Below are 27527 nucleotides of genomic sequence, written 5' to 3' on the forward strand. Positions count from 1 at the left end.
AACCCTATACTCTCTCCGTATCATTTATCACCTCAACTTCCATACAAAATTGTACTGCCTAGCCTAGCGTTTCTTTGATCCCTTTTAGAATGTTTCAGGACTGAAACCGCCTCTATCTCACGAGAGAGAGAGAGAGAGAGGGATTTTGGGGTTGCTTAAGTAAAATTCGTTCCCCCACCCCAATGCCTGCCTATACGAAACGTAAAAATCTCCTTTATTCTATTGGATGATTTTTTTCCACGTGACCCATTTAGTAATCGTCTCGACCGTTTGGTGGCTGCACCGCGACGGGAATTTCAAAATTGTCTCTCTTCCGATCTTAGCGCTATACGAGTAACGAGTTCTGACGTCACAGTAGTCTGCGGAAGATGCCCAGTTGTAACTCATATTTGTGTACTTAGAGGCATGATAAACTTATGGTATATTTCTTATTTCCAGCCCCCTTTGGAGGTTACGGTTACGGAACTTCCAAGTATTAAACAATCGATTTGAAACTGGTTTCGGTTTAATTTTCAAGTTAGGCTTAGCGAAGATATTGTTTTCTTACATATTTCTGCGTATTTCTATGGCTATATTTATTATTAAACATCAATATTTACATTTAAAGAGTTGAAAGTTAGGCTTATAGGGAAGGTTTACCTAGATGTCGCTAGTTTCCCATATTTCCCGCTTAAATTCTGGCGCGCTTGGGTCGATTGGATTTGGCGCGTTTTTATCTGCCTTCACTATCGTATCGAGGTAAATTGTAAAAGTTGCAAGTATAGCAAGTGTCTGCTCTTAATTCGTTCTCTGTGGTTCTTTATTTATTGATTCCGGATTTAAGGCGCGAAACTGAACTACGCCGAATCAGTGCCGCGTTAACTTACATTCCTTGAAAATATTTGATATGGGTACGCGAAATTCAAATTTATGCCATGAATTTAGAAAGTTGACGTAATTTTTGACGGTTTATCAAAGGTTTTTATCCTTATTAGAGCCCCATTATTATCTGTAACTAAGGTATTTGAATTGGAATAGAGGTATTCTATGTAATCAGTTGAGTTTTAGTCGGTCTACGCGCTAGGCGTGTGTTTTTATTTTTGAAAGGATTACTAGAAAGCATCTCTTACCTGGACGGTAAGGGAAGTTCATTGAGGGTCAAGCGCGCATTCCGCGTGTTTTAAAGAAGCAATAATATGTCAATTACGGGTCAAAAAAGTCGCCGCGAAAGTGTTATGAATGACGTAAGCGTGAGTTATGACGCTGAAGAACTTTTATTCAAAATTCTAGTCATTGGAGATTATGGAGTTGGTCTGTATTTTTTATTAATTTGCGTTTAATTTTGAGTGTAAATATTAATTGGCTTGGATTGTTGTTAATTGGACTATATAGAGTTTTGGACTGTTTTTAACCAGTAATATCAAACATAAATCCATCTATGGTTTCGTTTTAAATTATCAAAGTTACTAAATTATTGGTGCACATAACCCTTAAAATTTATATAAATATTTTAGCGTTAAAATTTTAAATAATATGCAAAATCAATTAACTTAACCTAATCTGACCTTACCTAACCTATTTCTGTTTTATTTCTAAGCCATATATTTGGTAATGACCTTGACATAGTATTAATTAAATTATTTATGCAGAAAACCTTGAAAACGTGAATAAATTTAATTATTTACTTTTAAAACCAAATTAATTAGCAAAATAAATTAACCTTTCTTAATCAGGCCTTATTTAACCTACTTCAGTTATTGTTTGGGTGAGTGAGTGACCTTGGGATAGTTTAAATTGCGTAATTTATGCAAATAACCCTTAAAACGTAAATAAATGTTACTTTTTGATGTTTAAAAATTAAAATTCAAATTAAAATTGGAAAATTTAAGCCAATAAATATTTATATTATGATGTAAACTTTAAACAGAACAAAAATATCATTTCAAATAACTGAAATTCAGTTTCTAATTTTAGGAAAAACGGCTATCATTAGGCGATACACGGAGGGTATGAGATTATTTAATAAACAATATAATTAACTCAAAATTAATACTTTAATTAAGAGATTTAAATTGTACACTGAATTAGGTATTTTTTCTCAAAACTACAAACTAACAATTGGTGTTGATTTTGCTTTGAAAACATTACATTGGGATGATAAAACCAACGTAACGCTTCAGCTTTGGTAAAGCGGTTAGCGGACCTCCGCGTAATAGTATGACTAAGCTTCAAAAACTTCAGTGACTAAAAAATATACCTTCTGTTTATTTCAAACAAAAAAAAAAATCAGGGATATAGCGGGTCATGAAAGATTTGGATATATGACTCACGTTTACTACAAATACGCGTGCGTATATATTTAAATTAATTAGGGTTAATTATATTTAATTAATTAAAATTATTATCATTATAATTAGGGCCGCTGCAATAATCGTTTTTGATCTCTCAAGACCTAATACTTTAGATTCTGTCTCTAAGGTCTGTTTTCAATATTTTTGATCTCTTTGTCGAAGTTTTGATCAGTATGTCGAATTTTTGATCAGTTTGACGAATTTTTGATCTTTGCCAAATTTTTGATCTCTCTGTCAAATTTTTCATCAGTTTGACGAATTTTTGATCTCTTCGTCAAATGTTTCATCAGTTTGACGAATTTTTGATATCTTTGTCGAATATATGATCAGTTTGACGAATTTTTGATCTCCTTGTCAAACTTTTGATCAGTTTGACGAATTTTTGATATCTTTGTCGAATATATGATCAGTTTGACGAATTTTTGATCTCTTCGTCAAACTTTTGATCAGTTTGACGAATTTTTGATCTCTTCGTCAAACTTTTGATCAGTTTGACGAGTTTTTGATCTCTTCGTCAAACTTTTGATCAGTTTGACGAATTTTTGATATCTTTGTCGAATATATGATCAGTTTGACGAGTTTTTGATCTCTTCGTCAAACTTTTGATCAGTTTGACGAATTTTTGATCTCCTTGTCGAATTTTTGATCAGTTTGACGAATTTTTGATCTCCTTGTCGAATTTTTGATCAGTTTGACGAATTTTTGATCTCCTTGTCGAATTTTTGATCAGTTTGACGAATTTTTGATCTCCTTGTCGAATTTTTGATCAGTTTGACGAATTTTTGATCTCCTTGTCGAATTTTTGATCAGTTTGACGAATTTTTGATATCTTTGTCGCATATATGATCAGTTTGACGAGTTTTTGATCTCTTCGTCAAACTTTTGATCAGTTTGACGAATTTTTGATCTCCTTGTCGAATTTTTGATCAGTTTGACGAATTTTTGATCTCCTTGTCGAATTTTTGATCAGTTTGACGAATTTTTGATCTCCTTGTCGAATTTTTGATCAGTTTGACGAATTTTTGATCTCCTTGTCGAATTTTTCATTAGTTTGACGAATTTTTGATCTCTTCGTCAAACTTTTGATCAGTTTGACGAATTTTTGATCTCTTCGTCAAACTTTTGATCAGTTTGACGAATTTTTGATATCTTTGTCAAAATTTTGATCAATATGTTGCGACGGAAATTTTTTAAATCTCTCTTTTAAAATTTTGATCAATATGTTTCGTCGAAAATTTTTGATCAATATTTTGACGAATTTCTCTTGAATATTTGTTCAGTGGCAGAAAGATATACAAGACAAGATAACTCAACAAAATGGCCAACCCTTACCTATAATACTAATCGCTAATAAAGTAATTAAACTCCCCCGTGTTTTAATTATTTTTAAATGCTAATTAAGTTAATCTGTATCTGTCTAAAAAGTGTGATATTGAAGGCGTTACTATACAATGCGCTGCCTTAAAAGATTTTTGCATGGAAAATAGCATTCCAGCTTGGTTTTTCACGTCAGCAAAAGAAAATATTAATATAAGTAATGAATTATTATTATTATTATTATTATTATCAAGAAGTGATATCTAGTTTATTAGGGAGAAGGTATAAATTCGCCACATTTCTAGCTTTATCTCGAGTCAAAACTTAGGTCCGGAGTTAATCCGTGCCGCCTCTAAATTACAACCAACCAGCATCTCATTGGTTCTTGAAGACTTATGCACGTCAGCGCCACTTGAATGAGGAAAATTACATATTTTCCGACTGAGGAGAGGCGAAATAGCCCGGTGACGTCCTTTTAGCCCCCCTCTTTTATTTTGAAAGGGGACTGGGACTGTGGCGAGCAAATACTTAGGCATCTTATACCTTCTCCCTAATAAACTAGATATCACTTCTTGTTATTATTAATGGGGGTTTTGCGAATAGAGTTATTTCAGTATCGCATATCTCTTACCTCTGTTAAGTCCTTATCGAAATCCCATCATGTACCATCAAATGTCAATAGACTACGTTAGTCTATTGACTTGCTTTTAGTACCATACGTTTCTCGCTTACGAAATAACACCTTTGTACTGAAACTATTACTTGTTTTGATTTTGCAGATAGTCAAAAATAACTCTTTTTTTCAGGGATGTTAGAGGTTAAATCTACTATTCCTAAGTTATCGACATTCTATTAATCGACTAATTTTTTGTCGATTTATCGAATGCAGTTTCGATTATTCACTATTTTCACTACATTATTCGATTAATTTAATTTTTTAGATAGTAAAAAATTCCTCGATTTATCCAGGGATGTTAGAGGTTTTAATATAATATCCTCCATTTATCGAATATTATAATATAATTGCTAATAATATTCATTTCGATTAATCGATTTAATTTCGAATTATCTCCGTTTTCTAATCATGAAATTCGAGCCGTCAGTTTGATTAATCGATTCGAAACAGACGATTAATATTCTGTTTCAAATATTCGATTAAATCTCGAATAATCACCTTTTTCTAAAATTGAAATTCGAGCCGTCGGTTCGATTAATCGATTCGAAACATACAAATCATGTTTTACTTTGAAATATTCGATTAAATTTCGAATAATCGCGGTTTTCTTAAAATTAAATTCGTGCCGTCGGTTCGATTAATCAGTTCAAAACTTACAAATAATGCTTTGCTTTCCAATTTTCGATTAAATTTCGAAAAATCGCGGTTTTCTTAAAATTAAATTCGTCCCGTCGGTTCGATTAATCGATTCTAAGCATACAAATTATGTTTTGCTTTCCAATTTTCGATTAAATTTCGAAAAATCGCGGTTTTCTTAAAATTAAATTCGTCCCGTCGGTTCGATTAATCGATTCTAAGCATACAAATTATGTTTTGCTTTCAAATATTCGATTGAATTTCGAATAATCGCGGTTTTCATAAGATTAAATTCGTGCCGTCGGTTCGATTAATCGATTCTAAGCATACAAATTATGTTTTGCTTTCAAATATTCGATTGAATTTCGAATAATCGCGGTTTTCATAAGATTAAATTCGTGCTGTCGGTTCGATTAATCGATGCGAAACAGACAAATAATGTTTTGTTTTCAAATAATCGATTAAATTTCGAATAATGGCCATTTTTTAAAAGCCGTCTGAACAGAATAATATGGTTTTGGTTTCCAAATATTCGCAAACCCCCAAAAGCAATTTGGACTTGTGAAAGTTTGCGTCTGCAATTTTTTGTGAATTATTTTGCAGAGGAGGCAATGGATTTTTTGGTTGATAAAATAATCCAGTTTCGTTCGGCTAATATGAGGGGCGAAGTGCCGGACGTTGGTTGCGGTCAAGCGTGGGGTTTTCAATTAGACAATGATACGACTGACGATAAATTAAAGAAAAACAAATGTTGCAATACTTGAAACAATTACGCCGAATTCTATCTTAACGAGATATTGAATATTCAATTCAACAAAGTCTCTATTAATTAAATAATTAATTAATAGAGTTGAAATATTAGCCTAATAGCTGCAACGCTGAAGTGAGTTGTTGTTTGTTAAGTCCTATCTATATTTATATATAACGAAGTGATTTTTGGTTAATTAAGAAAAATTACGAAATATTACCGAAATTTAAGTCATTTTTAAAAAGTTTTACTACAACATTCCCCCTATGTGATAATAATTATTGGTCCCGACTGTTGGTTGACCGGCTGGCTGACCTCTGACCCTAGCAATTCTCACTGTATAAATTCATTATCTGGTTTAAAAATCGAAAATGCGTCATTTTAAAAACGGTAAATTACCAAAAAAAAAAAGATGAAACACGTTTTTGCAATAAGGGCAAATTACTAGTTAAAATTTTGGAGGTAATTCAATTACCGGTTTTTCGGTAATTAATAGTAATTTAAGCAAGTAATTTCCGTGGTGTAGTTACAGCGTGCTAGTGGTAATTGAAGCAAGTAATTTCCGTGGTGTAGTTAAAGTGTGCTAGTGGTAATTTAAGCAAGTAATTACCATGGTATAATTATAGTATGCTATGGGTAATTTATAGCAATTTTAATTTAAGCAAGTAATTACCATGGTATAATTATAGTATGCTATGGGTAATTTATAGCAATTTTAATTTAAGCAAGTAATTACCATGGTATAATTATAGTATGCTATGGGTAATTTATAGAAATTTTAATTTAAGCAAGTAATTACCAAGGTATAATTGTAGTATGCTATCGGTAATTTATAGCAATTTTAGCAAGTAATTTAAAGTTCCATGGTAATTCACCATTTCATCGATAAAGCAATATACCAGAAATTTATGGTATTAGGTAAATAACCATTTATTTCGGTAATTTAAGTGAGTACATTGCCAGAAATCGGTAATTTACCATTTTGTCAATAATGTAAGTAATTTACCAGAAAAAAATGGTAAAATTATGGTATTTGGTAAAATACTAATTATTTCGGTAACTCAAGCAAACTTCCATGATAAAACCTTAGTAAGCTATAAATTTAATACCAGATCTTTTTCTATTGTAAAATCGGTAATTTACATCAGTATATAGTAAGGAAATTACCAATGGTAAGTTACCAATACACTGTACACTTGCACCTCAAATTACTCCGTCCTATACAGAACGTATTTTTTATGAATTACCAAAATTCCTATGATATAATCAAAATTCATGTTTCATGAAATGTTAATTAAGTATTATGTGAAATAGTTATGAATCTTATTAAAAAGAAATGAAACCCATGTGTTATTTATTTAGAAAAAAACATGATTTTTATTTTATATTCAATAAGGAACTCGTTGCATTGAAAACATAAGAAAACAAACTATTTATATTTGATTTATTTATTTATTTAATTTTTTTTAACAAATTCATCTAACAATAGCGCCAGCTTTTTGCGCAGCGGCAATTGCACCTTCACTAGTTAACATTTGAAATTCTTGAAAACGTTGGGAGACTCTTTGGTTGGTTTTCATGTATTTTTCCATGCAATAAGATGTGCATTTATCCTGGGGGTCAAATTTGACATATATTAGGCCTATTTTTCACTGTAAGGTCAAAGTTCGCTCCCGGAGCCCCTACAGGTTAGGTTTCCCTGGATCGGAAGTCAACTTACAGGGGTAAAAACGTGGGTTAGGGTAATTTTGGTTGTTAGGCTTAACGTTCTTATAATATTTCCTCATTTTTTTAATAATTTGGCTTAATATTCAAGGTTATTTCGATATTTTAATAATTAGGCTTAAAGTTGTTAGGCCTAATTATGAAAATATCGGATAGTTCGCGCCCTTTACCCCTACAGGTTAGGCTTCGCTGGGAAGGGAAAGAGAACACCTAGGAGGATTATCACGTGGGTTAGGGTTTTCCATATTTATACTTAACGATAATAGGTCTAATTTTAGTGCATTATTTGATAATTTATCTAATTTACCTCTTTATCTCTGACGGTTCTCACTGTAAAATCGTGAACGCAATCCATGAAGCATAATTCTGATAATTTGTTATACGATATCAGGAAATCTTTGAACTATTAAATTTAATCCATATTAATCATACCATTAATCAGCAAATTTAAAAATAATAGGCCTAATTATCGAAAACTTACCGATTTAATTTGTTCACTTTCTACACGAGCCATAGCGGCTGCATCGTTGGTAGACGCCATTTTGTTATCTACCGTACGTCTATGAATCAACTTTATGGAGCATGCGCACTTCGGAGAACCCGTATTTTAAAGCTTCGGGGTCTGCAAAGTAGATGGCGACACCATCGCTAGCTTCTGCTTATTTTTATTGACAGTTTTAAAATAAGCCGGTTTTATAATTTCCATTCAAACTTTTCAATTTCTCCTTTTAACTACTAGTTTATTTCTGATGAAATGGTAAATTATCCATTTTACTATAGTTAATTTTAGTTGTTTAATTTACAAGTGCTGCTTTAAGGACGTGGAGTTCAGTTTTAAGGTGTGAATAAGTGTGTTTAAGCCTTGGGTGTTTCAATCAACAGTCAACACAGTACTGGTAAGTCGTAGTTTACATATTATTAATCCTTACGATACAGGTGCCGTTACCCTTCGCAAAAAAAATGTTTCCGCACTTTTAAGGTTAAAATACGCAAATCAGAAATTATAAAGAACATTTATTAGCTCATAAAAGTACATGTAAATAAATGTTAAAATGCATGGCGCGTTGCATAGCACGTGTGTGAGTCAACAAACGCAACGTTAGCTATTTTAAATATTAATTCAGAATTCAAAACAGCTGCTGTGTCCGCAAACTTAAACAATAAGAGTAATGTCGTGTATGAAATCCCACTTCGCGATAGAGGTTTAGTCAATATAGAAATAGGCTTAATGACGACGCAAAAGAAAAATTGTTATTACTTGAAAAGATTAAAAACATACTAAGAATGACGGTGCGATGCTTATCAACAAGCTTTGTCATTGTCATATCAAGAAGGAATCGCGCTAGGGAATGACGTGCGTGTTAAGAGAATAGGCCACGTGCTCACCAGTTTTGAAGTAAATTAGCTGAAGCAAATTAATACATATTATTTTGACCAAGGCTTAGCAGCAAGAATTTATTAAGTTATTGGCAGATTATCATTCTTAAATCAAAACACCAATGTCTTGAATCGATTCTAGGACCCTTTTTATCAAATAATATAAGGTTTACTTGACACAAATGATAACTAAAGTAATTATCATTAAAGCTGGGAAAGAGACCTATTTATTTCGACCAAGGCTTAGCAGCAAGAAGTTATTAAGTTATTGGCAGATTCTCATGCTTAAATCAAAACATCAATGTTACTAATCGATTCTAGGACCCTTTTTTATCTAATAATATAAGGTTTTACTTGGGGCTAATGATAATTAAATTAATTATCATTAAATCTGGGAAAGAGACCTATTTAATTTTACCAAGGCTTAGCTTATGGGCCATATTGAACGATAAACAGAGCCTCTAACTTAGTCGCCAGCCAATTAATTCGTGGACCCATTTACCAGAAATAACAATATGATAATTGAATAATAATGGTGAAATTAATTATCATTAAACGTAATTAAGAAAAATGTAGTCCATAACACTGTTAAGGTGTGACTTTTGGGGGTAATTAAGTTAGGTTATGGTTATTAGAAATGCTGTATTTTTACAACAAATTATGTCTTTAACTTACTTTAAGGTGTGTTACCTCTGGTAATACTCATACCTTAAAGACATCTACAGTTAATAAGGGTAGCAAAACATAGATCCCTGGTAGTTTATTTTCGTCTTTTTCTGGCATAATAGAGTTCATTGTCATGGCCGCCTATACCGAGTCTCTACACCTTTCTGTCTCTCTTATGCCTTTGCCTTTTAAACAATTCATAGCTTACTCGCGTTCAGTCTTAAGACGGGATGGATATAGAGGTAAAATGCTTTAATACAGTGGCGTATCACGCGAAAGGGAACACGCTATAGGGTATTTTTGGCTTCTATTCGTTCCAAGATTTCTTTAGACTGCATCTACCGCGTTTTGTAAATGCCAAGTGCTAAGATTAGGCCTAACGTTTTAAGGAAAGGAAAGGGGGTAGATAGATAAGAGTTTATAGGAAATATGGACAGGAATTGATTGGATTTAGAAGATTAGGGGAGTATTTTAAGCTCGCATTAGGATTAAGATTAAATAGCGTTGGAATTAAATAAGGGTTAGGACTGAGGGTTGTTTATTACGAAATTAGGCTTAATTTAGGTGCCACTTTTGTGTGTTAATTTAAAAATACTATTAAGGTGAATTTAGGCCAAAATTAGGTCTAAGGTAGATGCCACTTTGTGTACTAAATTAAGAACAAGATTAGGCTTAAGAAGATTAACGGAACCCTAGGAGCCAACTTAAGTAAACATTGAAGTGGATTTAGGGGTCATAATTTAAATTGGGATCAACTTAGAGTAGGATTAGGCTTAAGATGAGATCAATTTAGGACTAATTTAGGCTTAAAAAGGGATCAATTTAGGATCAAAGTAGGCTCAAGTAAGGGATCAATTTTAGGACTAAATTAGGCTTAAGCAAGGGATCAATTTTAGGACTAAATTAGGCTTAAGTAAGGGATAAATTTTAGGACTAAATTAGGCTTAAGTAAGGGATCAATTTTAGGACTAAATTAGGCTTAAGATGAGATCAATTTTAGGACTAAATTAGGCTTAAGATGAGATCAATTTTAGGACTAAATTAGGCTTAAGATGAGATCAATTTTAGGACTAAATTAGGCTTAAGATGAGATCAATTTTAGGACTAAATTAGGCTTAAGTAAGGGATCAATTTTAGGACTAAATTAGGCTTAAGTATGGGATCAATTTTAGGACTAAATTAGGCCGGTTTGCGTCATAGATGCAAGGCTACATTTTTGGCACTCAAATTATTTCACACTTCCTAGTTTTAAATAACTATAATATCGACCTTTAACTTTGGAAGCGTTATTGAAAATTTGCCAGGCAAACCATAAAACTGTTTTCTCCCAGTTAGCGGATCCTACTTAATAAGGCCCTTATGGTTTGTGTCATAGAAGCAAGGCCTAAACTAAACTACATTTTTTGGCACTAAAGATTGTTTACCAAAACTAAGATAAACCCTTTCTATCCCAGTATTTTCAGCGCCTTATATTACGTAATGTTTCCCGACGAATTCTAAATTGGTTTTTTTCCCCTTCTTCTACATAACCCTTTATGACTTATTTTAAACTAAAACACAGATTCTTTATTACTGTTTAGCTGCTTATAAGGGTTCACTCTTAGAAACCCAAGTCGATTAATCGAATTTAAATTACTTAGGCAAAAATACCTCTATTAAGTATTAATCGAATGAACATCGAGTAAGGAAAACTTTAATCGATTTGAAAACACTGAATTATTTGATTAAATTTTTGTTAAGATTTATCTATTTAATTCAACTTTACCGGTCAAAAATGAATAATTATAACTGACGAATAATTATAAACAAACTTAATTAAGGTTAATTATGGAATAGAGCTATAAATATTTCCAGGAAATTATTTCTTCTCGAGCATTTCTTATATTTTTCCTGAAATTTTTATTCAAATTAAAGTTCGATTAATTTTTAATCGAATAATCGCTACTTTTCTAAAATTTATTTCTTTTCCGATATTTTTATATCTTTCTTGAAATATTTATTCAAGCTACCCATTTAATTTCGAAGTTTTTCGATTAATTTTTAATCGAATAATCGCCACATTTCAAAAATTTTAATTCGAAACTTTTTCTCATTTTTTTTTTAAATCAAGTCAATCAATATTCGATTAGTCGAACTCTTTCGAACTTTATTTGATTAGTTTTTAATCGAACTCTTTATTTCCGATTAATCGATCAATATTGAAAATAAGCGCCATGGGTTTCAAAAATTTCAAATATTTAACCCGACGATTCGATTCGAAACGGGCCAATAAATTCAAGTATTCGTATCGATTATTTTAGTTTAATATTTAACCCCTGTATTGGATTAATCGATTCGATTCGAAAAACATTCTAATAATGCAGCTTTTCTCGGAGAATATTAAGGCGCTAGAAACCACTCGATAATTTTTTATTTTTTTACTATAAAATTTTAAAAGTACCTATAGGTATATTAATTTTTTATTTTTTTCTTATATAAAATTAAACCGGTTAGATCACTCGGCGAAAAATATTTTTTTATATTATTATTTTTTGGTACACGTGGTTTGAATACGATAAATTTTTCTTCAGGCAGGCAGGTTACAAATTTTAATGTCTCAGCCGTGTATTTTTATATAAAAAGTCAAACTTTATAAGGTATTTAATATTCAGCGTGAATACGACAGTCCTGTACAGTTTACTTCGTTCGTGATCAGTTTGGTAATGTATGTAAAGCCATGGCGGATTAACACGCTATGTTAAACCCTGATAGACGTATTTAACTATAGCTTTTAATTATCATTACGGGCTACCTTGGAATTAGAAATGAGCGGTTTTCTTATATAAGAATTTCAGAATGAAGTATAAATTTCTTTTAATTTATTTAATAATTTTTCTTCATTATTATTTTACCCTAGGGGTTTTTAATTATATGTATGCATTATTTGTGTCTATGAAATTAAGTATTTTCTTCACGTTTAACCGTTGTTTTTTTTCATGGGTATTATGTTCCATAATATTTGAAAGGGAGTATGAAACTTGTATGGCGCCGCTTTTAGGCTCACTTTAAAATCTATATAATTTTGTTTAGACAAAAATTTAAAAAAGTATTGCTATAAACAGAAATTGAATATATTAGGTATTTTATACATCCTGTTCGAAGCAAGGGGCTATTCACTGTTCATACAACGATTATTGGTTAAAAGGAGGGTTGACACTGTACGTACCGGGAGTTTCTGGAAAAATTAGGGGATTTGATAATGGGTGTGAAATATTAGGGGAAGGTCAGGAAGTTTTTAAAATGGCATAAATTCGCAGGGAATTATTTTTTAAATGGCATAAATGCCCGGGGAATGTTTTTAAATGGCATAAATGCCCGGGGAATTTTTTTTAAATGGCATAAATGGCCGGGGAATTTTTTTTAAATGGCATAAATGCCCGGGGAATTTTTTTTAAATGGCATAAATGGCCGGGGAATTTTTTTTAAATGGCATAAATGGCCGGGGAATTTTTTTTAAATGGCATAAATGGCCGGGGAATTTTTTTAAATGGCATAAATGGCCGGGGAATTTTTTTTAAATGGCATAAATGGCCGGGGAATTTTTTTTAAATGGCATAAATGGCCGGGGAATTTTTTTTAAATGGCATAAATGGCCGGGGAATTTTTTTTAAATGGCATAAATGGCCGGGGAATTTTTTTTAAATGGCATAAATGGCCGGGGAATTTTTTTTAAATGGCATAAATGGCCGGGGAATTTTTTTTAAATGGCATAAATGGCCGGGGAATTTTTTTTTAAATGGCATAAATGGCCGGGGAATTTTTTTAAATGGCATAAATGGCCGGGGAATTTTTTTTAAATGGAATAAATGGCCGGGGAATTTTTTTTTAAATGGAATAAATGGCCGGGGAATTTTTTTTAAAATGGCATAAATGGCCGGGGAATTTTTTTTTAAATGGCATAAATGGCCGGGGATTTTTTTTTAAATGGCATAAATGGCCGGGGATTTTTTTTTAAATGGCATAAATGGCCGGGGAATTTTTTTTTAAATGGCATAAATGGCCGGGGAATTTTTTTAAATGGCATAAATGGCCGGGGAATTTTTTTAAATGGCATAAATGGCCGGGGAATTTTTTTAAATGGCATAAATGGCCGGGGAATTTTTTTTAAATGGCATAAATGGCCGGGGAATTTTTTTTAAATGGCATAAATGCACTTGTAATTTTTAGATACCACAACGTTCTGACTAGTCTACAAAACACATAAAAGGGGAAATTAAAATTGATGAGTGTCAGGGAAAACCTCAAATTGAAATGTCAAGGAAATTTGAAATGAAACATCTGTGGCCACAGTCAAGGGTAGGGTTTTTAAATATTATGTAACCTTTTTAGTACAAATACCAATCCCTCATGATTACGTGCAATCTTTAAAATCCCTACCCTCAGACAGTAATTACGCGTGAAGTAACCCGTAACATTACTGCGAGTAATTAACCCCTCGAAATGACCCCTGTTAGTCACCCACATCGTCTCAATACGAAGTTGAACGTACACCTTTTTTGGTACAGACATCTTATATCATAATACGACACCACCGTTTTGATAAATTAGGCTTAACGTTACTATGACGTCATGGTATATGATTTCATTATTATTTCTATCCTGTAAATTTTTTTTTTATTATTTAAATTTGTCGGAGCCCTAACCAGTTATATGTGAAACCGCATTCCAGAATCCAGAGGTTCTTTTCTCTCTATTTGCACCGAGAGAGACCGAACTGGATTCTGGGGACGGAAGGCGTTTGGCCAGCTGTGAATAATTTTCTAGGTTCCACTTTGGTTCCACCGATATTCTGGGATTATACTTACCGAGCTCTACGCTTGATTGAAAAAAGAGGGCGCTCTTTTACAAAAACTGGTTTTAAATTAAAGGGATAGTTGAATATTCTAATAAGTCGGCCATTTCAATTTTGCGTTGAAACACTTTTTTTAATCTGAATTAAATCAAGGCTGGTCAACCAAGTTGTTTAACTTAATCTTGTTTGTTATATAATATTAAAATTAAATATTACCAGGAGTAAGATGAGACTAGAAGTGAAGGGCTCTAGCATTGGTAATAGATCCTGGCACTAGTGAACAAATTTGAGGTTTTTATGCCGCTTCCATCGCGAGTGTCTACACTTGAGAGAAAAAAATAGGTCGAGTTCCAAAAACATTTCCTGCCCCCTTCCCCTCAACCTAAAGCCGCGGAACACGGACGCGGGTGCTTGAATCTAGTTCGGCCGTCTACCGCCACGAGCGTCTCACGTTTTGGAGGGAAAATTCAGAAACCGCTACTAGAGGGCCAACCGCTCTTGTGTTATCAAGAATATTCACTTTCGCCGAGTGAAGAATTTGGTTAGCTCAGTACTTCTAGTCTCATCTCACTTCTGATATTACTTTAATTATATACCTTCGAAAAGTAATTAAAACTATAAAAACGTAAATAATAAATCAAAATATGATAAGACACTAAAACTTCACTTTGAAATATTGTCAATTTTTCCCAAACAAGTACTTGAATTACTTCCCAATAGTAAATTTAAGGGAAAGATTAGTTAATTTTGGGGGTAATTCATCTTCGAATTCACAGAATTAAACTGGTGGAACTGAATTAGCTTGGAATTATACAGTTTCTAATTGAATGCATTGAATTAATATAAAATATAACTGAAGAATTTAAGCAATTTGTGAACATATTTCGTAAATATTTGGTAACTCAATTGAATTATAACAATTCATGAAATTCATGAATTAAATTTCCGATTGTTTATAAATAATCGAAATTAAATTAAAAATTAATGAATTTAATTTTGAAATATCATAGCTGATTTAATAGGGTAAAAATTTCTCATATTCAGGTATTTAAAACGATATCAAAACCTTATTCTTATCCTGGTCGAAATTAAGTGTTACTATCCCTTTAATTTAAAAGAGAAAATAGCAAGTAATCCTGTACTCTAGAAACGTCTACACACTGTCTGCCTTCCATAAATTTGTATCAATTTTTTAACAATCAACATCATATTTGGGATGGACTAAAGTAAGCATGTAGAAGGCTGATATCCTATGACGTTTTAATGACGTACCCTGCAACTATTACACTACGTTTCCCGCCCTTTTCTCCATGCTGTATTCCCCACTGGTCAATGTATGTTTCCCATTCTCGTACATGAATTTTTGTTCGAAGCCAAGTTGAAAAAACAGGGAGGGAGTTAAGGCAAAACATGAAAAACATTCCTTTCTGGGGGTCTACTATTGAAAAGTATTTTTTTTTTTATTTTTTATTTGGGGGTTCCTTGGCATGAATGTTCCCGCCATTTCTGGGATCTGCCTTTGACGGGCGCTTTTCTTGAAGATGTGTGTGTGGGAAAACGTGCTATTCTTGTAAAATTCTCAGAATTTCATCCCTTACCAACCATTATCCACTCAAGTTCAAGTGGAATTGTACTGTGGCGGAGAGATATATAATGTTAAAACTCGCAATGAAAAAATAGTATTGGTCAATTGCTGCTGAACACAAATATAGACCCATTATAACGTTTGGTTTGGTTTTGGCAAGGTTTTGGGTATAGTAAATCCGTAAACATTTTGAACTGATCTACCAGTTAAGCCTTGGTCACCTAAATTTGAATTAAATAGGCTTAGAAGTCTTACATTTTAAGGAACGATTTGAATAGGCTTAACAGTCTTAAATTTTAAGGAACGATTTGAATAGGCTTAACTGCAGGGCTATTTAATTAAATTATTGTTAAGCCTTGTCAAGAAATACATCTACTACTACGTTTAAACTTAGTTGATCATGATTGCGAAACTTTGGGTTGTCTTATCAGTTTTGTTTTGTGGCCAGCGTTTATGGTTCTTTTATCTATAACTTAAAACGCTTCAGATATACAGTATATATTTATTAGGCTTTCTGTTTATCTAATCTACACTTCTATTTTTTTAATATTATCATATGAGAAGCCATATTGGTTGGCGAAATTAAAACTTGCGCAAAACAACAAGATAATTCTACCCCTTATCATTCGTATCTTCAAAACGGGTCGTCATAAAAACCCAAAAAAAAAAAATGCAGAGATATCTTACACACACGTACGATAATAAACTATATAGATCAATTTTCAAATATGTATTATTTCGAGTGAGGAAAAATACAAGTGTTGGTTGCTTCGGTGCTTGTGTCGTTATCACCAAGTCTTAAATGAAATTTATCGCGAAGTTTCGAGTTGAAAGTTTAAAGTTTATTTGTTTCGTCAAGGGGGGATTGTTTCCAGCATAATTTGTATTTTCCAAAAATTCCTAGGCCTTAGTTTGCTATTTATTTATTTCTGTTAAGTTTCAAAAAGCGCCACAAGCACCGCGGCATTTCGACGCCAAGGCTTAACGAAACGAAAGCAGGTTTATTTTTCTTTTTAGAAGGCATAGTATTTCATCCGGGCAACTAAAGTGCCTACGTCACGTTCCCGGGAATCCAGTTTCTGGCGTCCTTGCTCCAGTGTTGCCTCTTTCCTTCTCTACTTCTCTCTCTCTCTTATAATAGCGTGTTTATCCACGAGCATCGATCGTGATGACGTGACGTCACTCTTTTTAACCCCCTCCCTCTGTTTCATTCGTTCCCCTCTTGGCGAAACGGTCGGTCTAGAAGCTGAAGGTACTGCTACAACATTCTTGGCACTAGAATCCTCCCACCGCCCCTATAAAATCAGGCAGGCTCTCTTCAGGACTAGGACTAGGTTTTCGAGCCCTTGGTCGCCATGGGCTGAAGTTGAAATAACGAAGGATGTCATGACGTAATTAAATAATACTAAATACCGACAGTTTTATTATTTCTCTACTAGTTGGTTACTCTAATTGTAGGCTAACATACGATAATAATATACCATAATAAAAAACACACGCCAAGGCTTAACAACTCTACATAAAATTCCGATGTAATTATGCTTGCTGAGTCGCTTGTTTGCGGCACGAATTTTATACCAGTACTTTAGTACAAGTTTCACCCCTTCCCCCAGTGATACCCTCCCCCCATCACATCATCGTCTCGACTTTCGTGCGCAACAGTAACTCGTCCTTGCGCCTCTGCGAAGGACTAATAAACTATAACGACACAACACGCACAGTCTATAGCTTACTTTTATCTGCAGGGCGTTTTGCGCGTCAAAAATAGCTTGATATTAGCGTTCTTAGTGTGACTAGTGAGTGACTACTACGCTGTTCTCTTGTGCCATGCGACTTTGAACTAAGTCGAGTGGTTTTTTTTTGACAGTAATGTTTAACTTACAATAAAATAAAAAATCTAATCTCCTGACAAGGCTTATTTCCTTCAATATTCTTGATAAAATTTCGATTGGTTCATGGTGGTATCTATCTACCATCATGGCGGGATTTTAAAGAATTTGCAGCCCGAGGGTGAGCCTGCTAAGTCAGCTGGTTGAAGAGGCGAGCTGTACTGTAGCGAAAAATTAATTTTTTGCTTCATGTACTGGCTGTAGACTGGTAGCTTATTTTTATCGATTCTCTTTTAGTCTAATCGATAAATAGCATTTTGAACGAAACGAAACGAATGAACCGATACATTTTTATTTATTTATTGTTTTTATTAAGATATTTTTCTCATGAATTCGTTAATTTAAAACGGTGTAGATGTTGCTTATTTACTGGTTTTTGTAATCGTAAAGTTAAGACGTATAAAGAATATCAAAACAATCTCATTCACTACATTTATCTAATGATAAAAGTTAAGTTTTTATTTTGAAGTGTGTGGTTTGGAAATTTATTATCGATTGGGGTATTTCTTAAAAATTTCAATGCAGGGTTGAAATTGTTGCAGTTTTTTTCCCCAAAAAATTTGAAGTATTAGTTTTATTATTTCGTATCGGTTTTTTCTAGAATTTGGTTGTTAAGTTGTTTGCTAGGAGAATATTCTAGATAGTTAAAATTGAACCAGAAAAGTTACCGAGTATTTAAGCAGCGAGAACTCTGCTAGGAGCTAAAGGTTCTCTCTGTTTCTGCAGAGGAACTGAGGAAACTTACAAACTGCGCGCAGAGTAAATGGAGTTTTCGTCTCTGGCGAAAGAGAGAGAGAGAGAGATAGGATTCGGGCAAAATACGCGTAGAGGGTGTACAAACCAAGGGCGGGATGAAGTCCTCGTCGGCGTGATAGGGGAAACTCGGGAGAGCACATAGCTGTTAGCTTACGTCACGAGGAACATGCGCGTTACACTCCTTCGTCGTCACTATACTGGATCACGAAGCGTCGATGTTCCGCTCATTGCACGACTCGCGGTGCTTGGCGGCGGAAATAACGCGATACGTTCCGCGTTACTTTGTCTACGATTGCTTTGAAAAAAATTGTAAAAGTACGGACGGTTCGATTCGATTCGTACTGTATGAAATTCATTCCCAGTCGCTATTTCCTTATTTTTATTTAGTTTTAGTAATCGCGTTGTCGATGTATCAGTTGTCTTGAATAGGCACTCGGTGCGAGATTATTTCTGAAGAGATAGGTCGTTTGGTTAGGAGGAGCGGTCGAAATTTTTCTAATTGAAGAGGGGTCCCGCGTCAACCTGGACCTCTTCCATCATCGCGTCCACGGATCCCTGTCAGCGGGACCCGGAGGAGGAGGATCAAACTCCGGTTTGACTTCGTCGTCCCATTCGACAGGGACATTGACGCATTCTCACTCTAACGGTACGCCGAGCGGCGCTCACATGGTCAAGATGTCGTCGTTATCTCGCGGTCAAAGACAGCACTGTTACTTGTGCGATTTGCCGAGGATGCCGTGGGCCATGCTTCACGATTTTACCGAGCAAGTCTGTCGGGGTTGCGTAAATTACGAGGGAGCCGATCGCATCGAGTTGGTCATCGAGACGGCTCGACAAATGAAAAGAGCGCACGGATTCCAAGAAAGTCGTCAAGTTTACAAAACGCCAATTTCTAGAAATTCGCACGAAGCCGCGGTTGCCGCCGCGATGAACGGTTCGGCTTCGGGTTCCGGCGTCTCCATACAGCAGTCTCAATCGGGTAATTCTGGCGGGGAACCTATCATGACGACCCACGGGGTGTCGAGAGCCGTGGTAGAAAGGTACAATAGTCACGCTAGATTACTGGACTATAACAACGCCCAAAGATTAGCGGCGGCCGGACATAGAGTCGAGGATCAACAATCCTCCCACGACGTGGCCGCGGGTGTCCTAAGTAGAGGAAGTCCCGGAATCGCCGTAGCGAGAGCCGCCGCGGCGGCCGGACTACAAGTAGCCCATTCGGTTCAAGTACAACACGGACATCATTCCGCCAGTTCCTCCAGACAAAACTCCGTCACCGGTAAAAGGCCGGGAGAGAGGGAAGACGACGATGGTTCGAATCATTCCACCGGTTCCGACGGTGGACATAAGAGACCCATGTTGGAAGAACACGCCGTTCGACCTCCATTGACCAGAGGCGAATCCCTACCCACTGTCGGTGTCATGGGCGTACCACCCTTCGACGCCAGATACAAGAAAGAACACGGAATGGTTGGCAGAGTTTATTCATTCGATACAGCAACCAGTCTAAAACAAGGTAAATACAGCCCAATTTCACGCTCGCTAGTCCTAGTATCTTAAACTCTTAAGCCTATTTAGTCATTTCTCGATTTTTGGCAACTATACCCCGTCAGCCCGTTTAAATGGGGAGGGTAGAGAATCCGTCCCAAGAGATAAAAATCACCAAGCCACGGATATGTTGTGATTTCAACCTTGGGGAATAAAATACAACACTACTAGTGGGTAGAATAGTTATTACTAAAGTCCTCTAGACTGGTATTCAAGGACGGTTATCTTTCTGTTGTGCGTAATTTATGAAACCCAGTTTTCTCTCCAACTATCAACGGTTGCATTACATCTACCGTCCTAACTAAACCGTCCAAAGGCACGATTAAGCAACGTGATAGGGTTCTTAAAGAAAACTGGCTTTAGAAAAGGGGGGGATTGGATGTTGAGCAAATCAAATACCAGTACTCTAGTTTTATAGTCGTGTGTAAGTCTTTAGCCATTGCCAAGCTTCATTCTTCATTTCTCCAACGGTTCTTCTCAAGAAAGATAGTTGAGATTTCGAAAATAAAAAAAAAACTGGCCTCCCCTCCTCTCTTTAGAAATCTATGGTCCGTGAAGGATATGTATTATTATAAAGTCGTTCCGAGTCAGGTAACATCGTCGTAACTGGTAGACTGTTACATTACGTAGGTGTGTATTATTTTAGGACGTAGCATGGTTCAGTGAAGACGCATTTTTCGTTCTCTCAGCTCAGTCCCCGTGTTTGAATTTTAAATATGGTCCGATCAGATGTACCTACACCAACCAGAAATATAAAAAAATATGGTCGCTGAAATTTCCACTTTACCGCTTTCTCATCGCGGCATGCATTTTTACTCTATCCTTCATGGCTGGTGGTTTCGCTTCAGGACATCTTTCCCGTTTTTAGGATGAGGGGGAAATTTGGTTTTTTGGTACCGCCCACTTTTCCTGGTCCGTACTCCGTAGTTTTTGAGAACTCTGCTTTTTGCTATGGCTGATCGCATCCCCTAGTTCGAAACTTCTTCCTTCGTCATAGAGCGGGGGCTTAAAACGGGGGTTGAAAAGATCCATGGCGCGAAACCGCCGGGAAACTTCGGGAAGCCGCGAACCTTTTTGTACACGTACATCGTGACGTTTTCTGATTTCATTCCCGCCCACCTTTCTCCAGCTTAGCAGCTACTAGAGACTCGAACCAGTCTCGAATTTTCAAGACACAACCCTCCTCCCTCCACCGCGTAGTTTCTTAAATATATTCTGGCGCCGACATGGTGGGTTTTCGGTTCTGAGGAATTTGAGCCCCGAGGCGGTCCAACGCTGTATTTTTTCTTCTTTTTATATCGAAACTTGTTGTTGTATAAGATTAAAGGCGATGAGAGAACTTAGAGAAGTCAACCGGTTTCGGTCTACGCTAGTTTTGATTACGAATTACGATTCCTAAGCGAGTCATTTTTAGGGTTAGGCCTGACTTCCATTCCATGTCGTCAAATCACTAGGCTTACGTAACCTTGAAAACTATTCCCCGCTCATTCTTGGTCGACCTTGCTAGTACAGTACATTCATGGCCTACAATGTAATAGAGGGACCCAGTCAGTCAGAGGAGAGGAAACGTTCGGGCGAAGTCAGGTTGCGCTTCCAAGTTCCAGCAGCGGGGGCTTCGCGGAGTATTGATGGGAATGGGACATGGTCGGCTAAAAGGGGATCCTTCCCCCCACCCAAAGCTAGCTACGTGCCTATTCGAAATACTCTAGGGGTTTTGAACGGGGGCGAAGCCTCGGATGGGGGCCAGTCGTCGTTTACGGAATTCGACGCCGTTGATCACGTGACGCTTATACCCATCGATCGAATGCGCACCACCAAAGTCTTCGCTACTCGCGGATTCGGAGTCGCGGGTTGGATCAGTTGTTTTCCCCCGTCTTTCTCTCTCGCGTTCGCTTTGCTTCCCTCGGGTACGTGTCACGATCAACGCCGACGACGACGCGTACGCTTTTATCTCCACCCCTTTTTCTACATCTACACTCGTGACGTCATTCATCCGGAACCGTCATTATTATTATTCCTTTTTCCCCTCGTCGCCGTGGCTCGTATTCACTAGCCCATGTCAAACGGACGACGATTTATTCTTGGTAGTCCCTTCGTCTTTTGTTTACTACTAAAACTAAAATATTCAAGATACCATTAAGGAAAAATTTCATTTTACCCCCTTATGGTCGGTGGTATAGTTGCCTTAATCGAGGGAATGTTTAAGTACTTATTCTTATTGATGCGTTCGTTACATGGCGTGAAAACTTGGAATCTCAAGTGTGGGTTGGGTTTTGATTGTCTCTTTTAGGGTATAATAACGGTGGTGTTTCTGGACCTCCAGTTGCGTCATCTTCGGGAGGGCCATCGAATCGTACAAATAGTCCACCTGGTTCGGGACCTCAGGGTCAAGTAGTGGCCCAAGGTCAAAATGGACCTTCCCCTATGGCGGCGCTTATGTCCGTGACCGATAACCTACCACCTAACTCGCCAAGACATAGCGAAGCCGTGGCGGCCGCAGCAGCGGCTAACGGTGGTGTTGGAGTACCATCCAGACCACCGTCTACGACTAGACACTCACCCAGCAGTTCAGGCGTCTCTCAACAACAACAACAATCGCAGTCGGGAAAGAAAACCCCGTCTTCAACTTCCTCAACTAACGGTGGTGGTGGCGGAAATAGACACGCTTCCGGTAGTGGTGGTGGTACCGCCGTTAATGGAGTGTCCGAAGGCGAAGGATCTCAAGCGCCAAATTCCGTTTCCGCTCTTGGTCCGGACGGCGTCCAACAGAACGGTCAATTGTCCACAGCGGCCGCCCCACCGTTAAAATGCACTTTGTGTAACGAGCGATTGGAGGACACGCATTTTGTTCAATGTCCATCGGTACCTCATCATAAATTCTGTTTCCCGTGTTCGAGGGAAAGCATCAAGGGTCAAGGAGCCGCGTCAGGGAACGAAGTCTATTGTCCCAGTGGCGAGAAATGTCCCTTGGTTGGATCAACGGTACCTTGGGCTTTCATGCAAGGGGAAATTGCCACCATCTTGGGCGAGGAATTTAAAATCAAGAAAGAAAGAGAAACGTAAATAAATTTAACGAACGAACACACCAGGAATGGTTCGAACACATTTTCTCTCAGCATTTTTGACCGAAGACACATTTAAAGAAAATTAATTGACTTTACGTCAACGTCAAACAATATAACAATTCATGACACATTAATTGGGAAATTTGAAACATTTCTTATCCCAATTTCTCCAAGAAATGAAATGATGGAAGTAAACGAAAGCTTTCTCGTTGGGTCCATCCATTTGGACTTCGAGGAGCGTTTAAACCACTACTACCACTACGACAAAACTGGACACTGACACAACATGGACGGTGAATGCGTAATTCTCACCATACCATTTTGTTCTCGTAAATACATTTTTAAATAAAAGAATAAAAGATAATTTTAAAAAGACTCCGTATGTAATATTTTCAATGGTACCCGGTACTACGATGATGAGAACTCATTGGAAAAACATAAAACATGGGAACTGAACTAATTTTTCATGGATGCAATGCAAAAATTTCATGGAAACTTATTATAAGAAAAAAAACACATCAATATATTCATTGAGAAGTTTTTAAATTAAATTACATGAAAAAGAACTTTTTGACAATCAAATGTCATCGTTTGTTTATTCATGCTCTGATATGATATGATATGATTAATAAAAACAATATATTCGAAGATGCCATATATATAGAAGTTTTTTATTTCAAAAAAAAAAACCCCCAAAAAAACGTACGAGAATTTGAAAATTTCGCAAAAAAAAAAAAAAAAAGACTATTTGCAAAATGATGGACAATTTTGAGCAATATTAAGAATAAAGAAAAAAAATTATTCGACTTTGCTTATTTGTCTCGATGTGAATTCAGCCACGATATAATTAATTATATTAACCGGTAATTAAATGTAAAAAATTATTGAATATTATAATTAAAGAAACAAATTATCTTTCATTGATTGTAGTTCTTAGCTTAATTATTACCCCCAATATTTTTTTATAAGTTGAGACGTTTTTTTTTAGAAATACCTGAACAATTGTTGTCAGGACAAAAATAAATAAAATAAAAAAATTGTAGAAAAAATTAAAAAAAAAGTTTAATTCATAAATCGCCAAATTAAAAAACAAAAAAAAAAAGATGAAGCTCTGCGTATTATTATACATATAAATATCGTTGTTGTATGTGCATAAGTGAATATTACGTCAAAAGTTTTATTAATGAACAAGTCTTCTATAATTTCTCTCCCCCTGAACCTTTCTCAACCATTTTTCCAAAATACCTGATAATTTCTACAATTTTTCGACGAATATTGAACTAATATTTTTACACCTAAAATCAATAACCAGCTCTGGTCTTTGCTGAAAACCGAGTAAGCAATGTTGCAATTGCACCCGCAGTTTTCTTCACCCAATAACAACCCAAAATTAGTGGACTAGGGCATCTCCATTTTCCCCGACAGGGACGTTATTACGTCATAATATCCCTGCTCTATTATTGGTTAATAAAAATGAGACGCGTGGGCTGGATGATTCAAGGTTACACACTACGACGTCGTGTGGAGGAATGACGTAATAGTTCCTTATCATACGCGGCGTGTACCATTGGTTCATCCAGACCATGTGCTTTTAAAAAAAATCTCAGAGCAACAACGTTTTAAGTCACACTTTACGGTTTTAATTCGTGTTATTAAAACGTAAAAAACAATTAAAGACAGTTGTTTTTACCATTTAATTAGTACAATTTAAAGTGTACTTTCTGACGTTGACTAACTAACACTAACTATTCCATCAAACAAAATAGTTAGGTCTACTTCAATATTAGTTCAATATTCATGGAAAATTTGTAAAAATTCAACTGGTAACCCTTGTATTTGTTTGTTTGTTTATTTGTTTAATTTCAAGTGGATGTAAACTTCTCCTTCCTATATTTCTTGTATCATTTCCTTGCCCCCCCCCCAAAAAAACCCCCGTAATTCCGGAAATTAAACGGAATTTAGCCATATACAAAATAAATATCGTATTCTATATATTCATGTATAGTATATATAAATTCCAAATCAACAACACGACAACAAAAAAAAGCGAATTAAAAATGAATAAAATTACATTAAAAAACAAAACATTGTCTTAAATATGTTCTATCGCTAGTCATCACTCTTAAGGGAAAGAAAAACATACATTAAAATTTCAACACTTTTTCAATTTAATGTGAAAAATTTGAAAAAAAAATTCAATTTTTTTCGTATACTTTTTAAAAAATCCCGATGTTTTAAATAAAAAAATATATATTATTTTGAACATATATTTTTTTGGAAGAAAAAATACATTAAATTTTTGTTTTTTGTTCTCATTAACTATTTTTACTGTTAATAAGTAATTAAAAATGATACAAAACAACTAGCATATGTACGTGTCATTGGTTGTAACGCTGTAAATAAAAAACTTCATTCTGTTACCAAAAATTCGTTTATATTTATTTTTTTGCAAGATACGACATAATCGCTCCAACTCCTCCCATATTAAACACGCTACGTAATAATTTTATAGCAAAAACCACGTATATATTTTTCAAGTTTATTCACTTTTAATTTTTATTACAGGTAACTTATAATTTACCACCATTTTTCCCGCTCAAAGTGACGTAATTTTATAATGTATTAGCGTTAAAAAATACGTAGAAATTTTTATGCAAATTAGCTTTATGTACGTGTATTCAAACTTCCAACGGAAAATCCAAGTTGAATTTTTTATTTTTTATGTTTTTTGTATCCGGCACGTGATGAGGATGGGTGGGGTTATGGCTTACGATTTGCGCGGGAAATAGGCCTAGGCTTAGCTCAGTCTTTAATAATTGCGAAAATTCACGAGCGGACTCAGCTGGTTCTGGTGTTTTACAAGCTTCCGTGTGACGTCATATCCTGTTAGTAAAATATTATTGAACATTGGAGGGTGTAGGCCTTGTGTTTTTCCTGTTACTGGAAAATACAGAGGAAGGAAAACGGGGGGAAAATATCATCTGTATTCTAGTGATAACAAAATTATTTATTCGATAAAATAAATTCGCTAAGCCTAACTTCCTTTTGTACATTTCATTCATATTGTTTTTATCATTATTATTTATTTTTTTTTTTAGTTGAGAGTTCCGTTTTGGTTTTATTGGTGGTTTCGTGGAACTGAACTGATACTGAACTATGATTAATATTGATTTATTATCCGCTGAAGTTATTATTTATTTATTTTATTTAATATAATTAAAGATATAGTTGTATTTCGACTGTTATTATGTTTAAAATCCTTCAAAAATTATTACATAAACTTCGAAGGTGATCACGGAAATTTACTTTCTGTTTCAGTTGAGGTAGTAATCTCTACTAAACCATCCAGGCTTTCGAACCGGATGTACTCTACCTATGTACAAGTACATGTAAGCTGTGACCCCGTTTAACCCTGCTTTTGATATTGAACTGTAAGTTAGTTTTGTTATTTTTTAAAATTGAAAGTATTTGGAATTTCAATTAGATGTATATCAAATTATATGGGGCATTTATTTCAGAGATTTTCATTTTGTATTGCTTCCTAAATTTAGGATAGGTACTACGGCAGGTCAGAGGTCAGACATATATAAGAAAAATAAGATTTAAAATGTAGTAATTAAGTTTGTAAATTAAAGAAAAAAACATCCGATAGGGGGGGGGCAACAAACAAATACGTTGGGTATGGCCAAGAAGTGATATCTAATTTATTAGGGAGAAGGTATAAGATGCCTAAGTATTCGCGCGCCATAGTCCGAGTCCCCCTTTCAAAATACAAGGGGGGACGTAAAAGGAGGCCGGACTATTTCGCCTCTCCTCAGTCGGAAAATACGTAATTTTCGTAAATCATTCGCGTCGCGCTGACGTGAGTTTTCAAGAACCAATGAGATGCTGGCTGGTTGTAATTTAGAGGCGGCGGGGATTAACTCCGGACCTACTATACGTTTGGATTGGAGATAAAGCTAGAAATGTGGATGAATGAATTTATACCTTCTCCCTAATAAACTAGATATCACTTATTGGTATGGCTTCAAACAGAACTTTGCTGGAGTGGATACTGCGGTAGGTCAGAGGTCAGACAAAAATATGATAATAATTAAGATTTAAAATGTAATTTAATTTTGTAAATTATAAACGGACGTATTTAAAATTAAGTTCTAATTAGATAAAGGAGGCTGTTAAATTGTGTCGAGTTTAAAATGAATGTATGGGTCAACAGCCCGACCAATGTTATAACCATTAATCTTGGTACCGTAGACGTTGACTGCTGCAGTGCAATGTGGGTGACCATTCCACGCTCTCTTTTGATAGAGTAACCCCTATTAAGCTTTGATAGGCTTAAGAAATTCGCGCCCACGTATGCCCAAGACATTTCTTTTCT

General features: G+C 35.3%; 4 protein-coding genes and 1 long non-coding RNA gene across 7 annotated transcripts in view; 3 read left to right on the plus strand and 2 right to left on the minus strand.

The window, feature by feature from the left end:
* LOC149718362 (protein PALS1-like) overlaps positions 1-27527 on the plus strand; it is a 179747-nt gene that overhangs the window by 10332 nt on the left and 141888 nt on the right. The gene's annotated exons all lie outside the window — the stretch shown is intronic.
* LOC149718363 (ras-related protein Rab-38-like) lies at positions 669-7053 on the plus strand. 3 transcript variants are annotated; one of them, XM_089842947.1, is made up of 8 exons: positions 669-1290; positions 1941-1986; positions 2068-2164; positions 2270-2326; positions 2397-2457; positions 3611-3685; positions 3756-3864; positions 5563-7053. In XM_089842947.1, exons 1-8 carry the CDS (start codon positions 1282-1284, stop codon positions 5721-5723), a joined length of 615 nt encoding a protein of 204 aa, XP_089699073.1. In that variant the 5' UTR covers positions 669-1281; the 3' UTR covers positions 5724-7053. The 3 variants fall into 3 exon arrangements, with proteins under 3 accessions (XP_089699073.1, XP_089699145.1, XP_089699020.1); XM_089843019.1 differs by having other exon boundaries at positions 1954-1990; positions 2071-2164; XM_089842894.1 differs by having other exon boundaries at positions 671-1290; positions 1954-1986.
* Tim9a (translocase of inner membrane 9) lies at positions 7140-8069 on the minus strand. The gene is made up of 3 exons (XM_089843119.1): positions 7914-8069; positions 7740-7835; positions 7140-7320 (listed from the first exon to the last, which is right to left on the minus strand). Exons 1-3 carry the CDS (start codon positions 7971-7973, stop codon positions 7183-7185), a joined length of 294 nt encoding a protein of 97 aa, XP_089699245.1. The 5' UTR covers positions 7974-8069; the 3' UTR covers positions 7140-7182.
* Positions 16380-18360, minus strand: LOC149718365 (uncharacterized). Its single transcript, XR_016368968.1, has 2 exons — positions 17625-18360; positions 16380-17251 (listed from the first exon to the last, which is right to left on the minus strand). It is a non-coding gene; the product is annotated as an uncharacterized LOC149718365 (long non-coding RNA).
* On the plus strand, positions 18748-25576 carry Pits (Protein interacting with Ttk69 and Sin3A). Its single transcript, XM_089842502.1, has 2 exons — positions 18748-20052; positions 22375-25576. Exons 1-2 carry the CDS (start codon positions 19203-19205, stop codon positions 23145-23147), a joined length of 1623 nt encoding a protein of 540 aa, XP_089698628.1. The 5' UTR covers positions 18748-19202; the 3' UTR covers positions 23148-25576.

The sequence above is a fragment of the Phalangium opilio genome, unplaced genomic scaffold, assembly GCF_054372755.1.
Source record: "Phalangium opilio isolate 3A_F unplaced genomic scaffold, DU_Popi_V2 ptg000002l_1, whole genome shotgun sequence".
Taxonomy (NCBI): domain Eukaryota; kingdom Metazoa; phylum Arthropoda; class Arachnida; order Opiliones; family Phalangiidae; genus Phalangium; species Phalangium opilio.

Coding starts and splice junctions, on each gene's coding strand:
- LOC149718363 (XM_089842894.1), top strand. CDS start 1,176: ATGTCAATTACGGGTCAAAAAAGTCGCCGCGAAAGTGTTATGAATGAC. Junction 2,458..3,610: donor CTTTAGATTCTGTCTCTAAG/GTCTGTTTTCAA, acceptor ATATTTGTTCAG/TGGCAGAAAGATATACAAGA. Junction 3,865..5,562: donor AAAAGAAAATATTAATATAA/GTAATGAATTAT, acceptor ATTATTTTGCAG/AGGAGGCAATGGATTTTTTG.
- Tim9a (XM_089843119.1), bottom strand. CDS start 7,973: ATGGCGTCTACCAACGATGCAGCCGCTATGGCTCGTGTAGAAAGTGAA. Junction 7,836..7,913: donor AAAGTGAACAAATTAAATCG/GTAAGTTTTCGA, acceptor TAAATTTAATAG/TTCAAAGATTTCCTGATATC. Junction 7,321..7,739: donor GAACCGTCAGAGATAAAGAG/GTAAATTAGATA, acceptor TTTGACCCCCAG/GATAAATGCACATCTTATTG.
- Pits (XM_089842502.1), top strand. CDS start 19,203: ATGGTCAAGATGTCGTCGTTATCTCGCGGTCAAAGACAGCACTGTTAC. Junction 20,053..22,374: donor AGCAACCAGTCTAAAACAAG/GTAAATACAGCC, acceptor TGTCTCTTTTAG/GGTATAATAACGGTGGTGTT.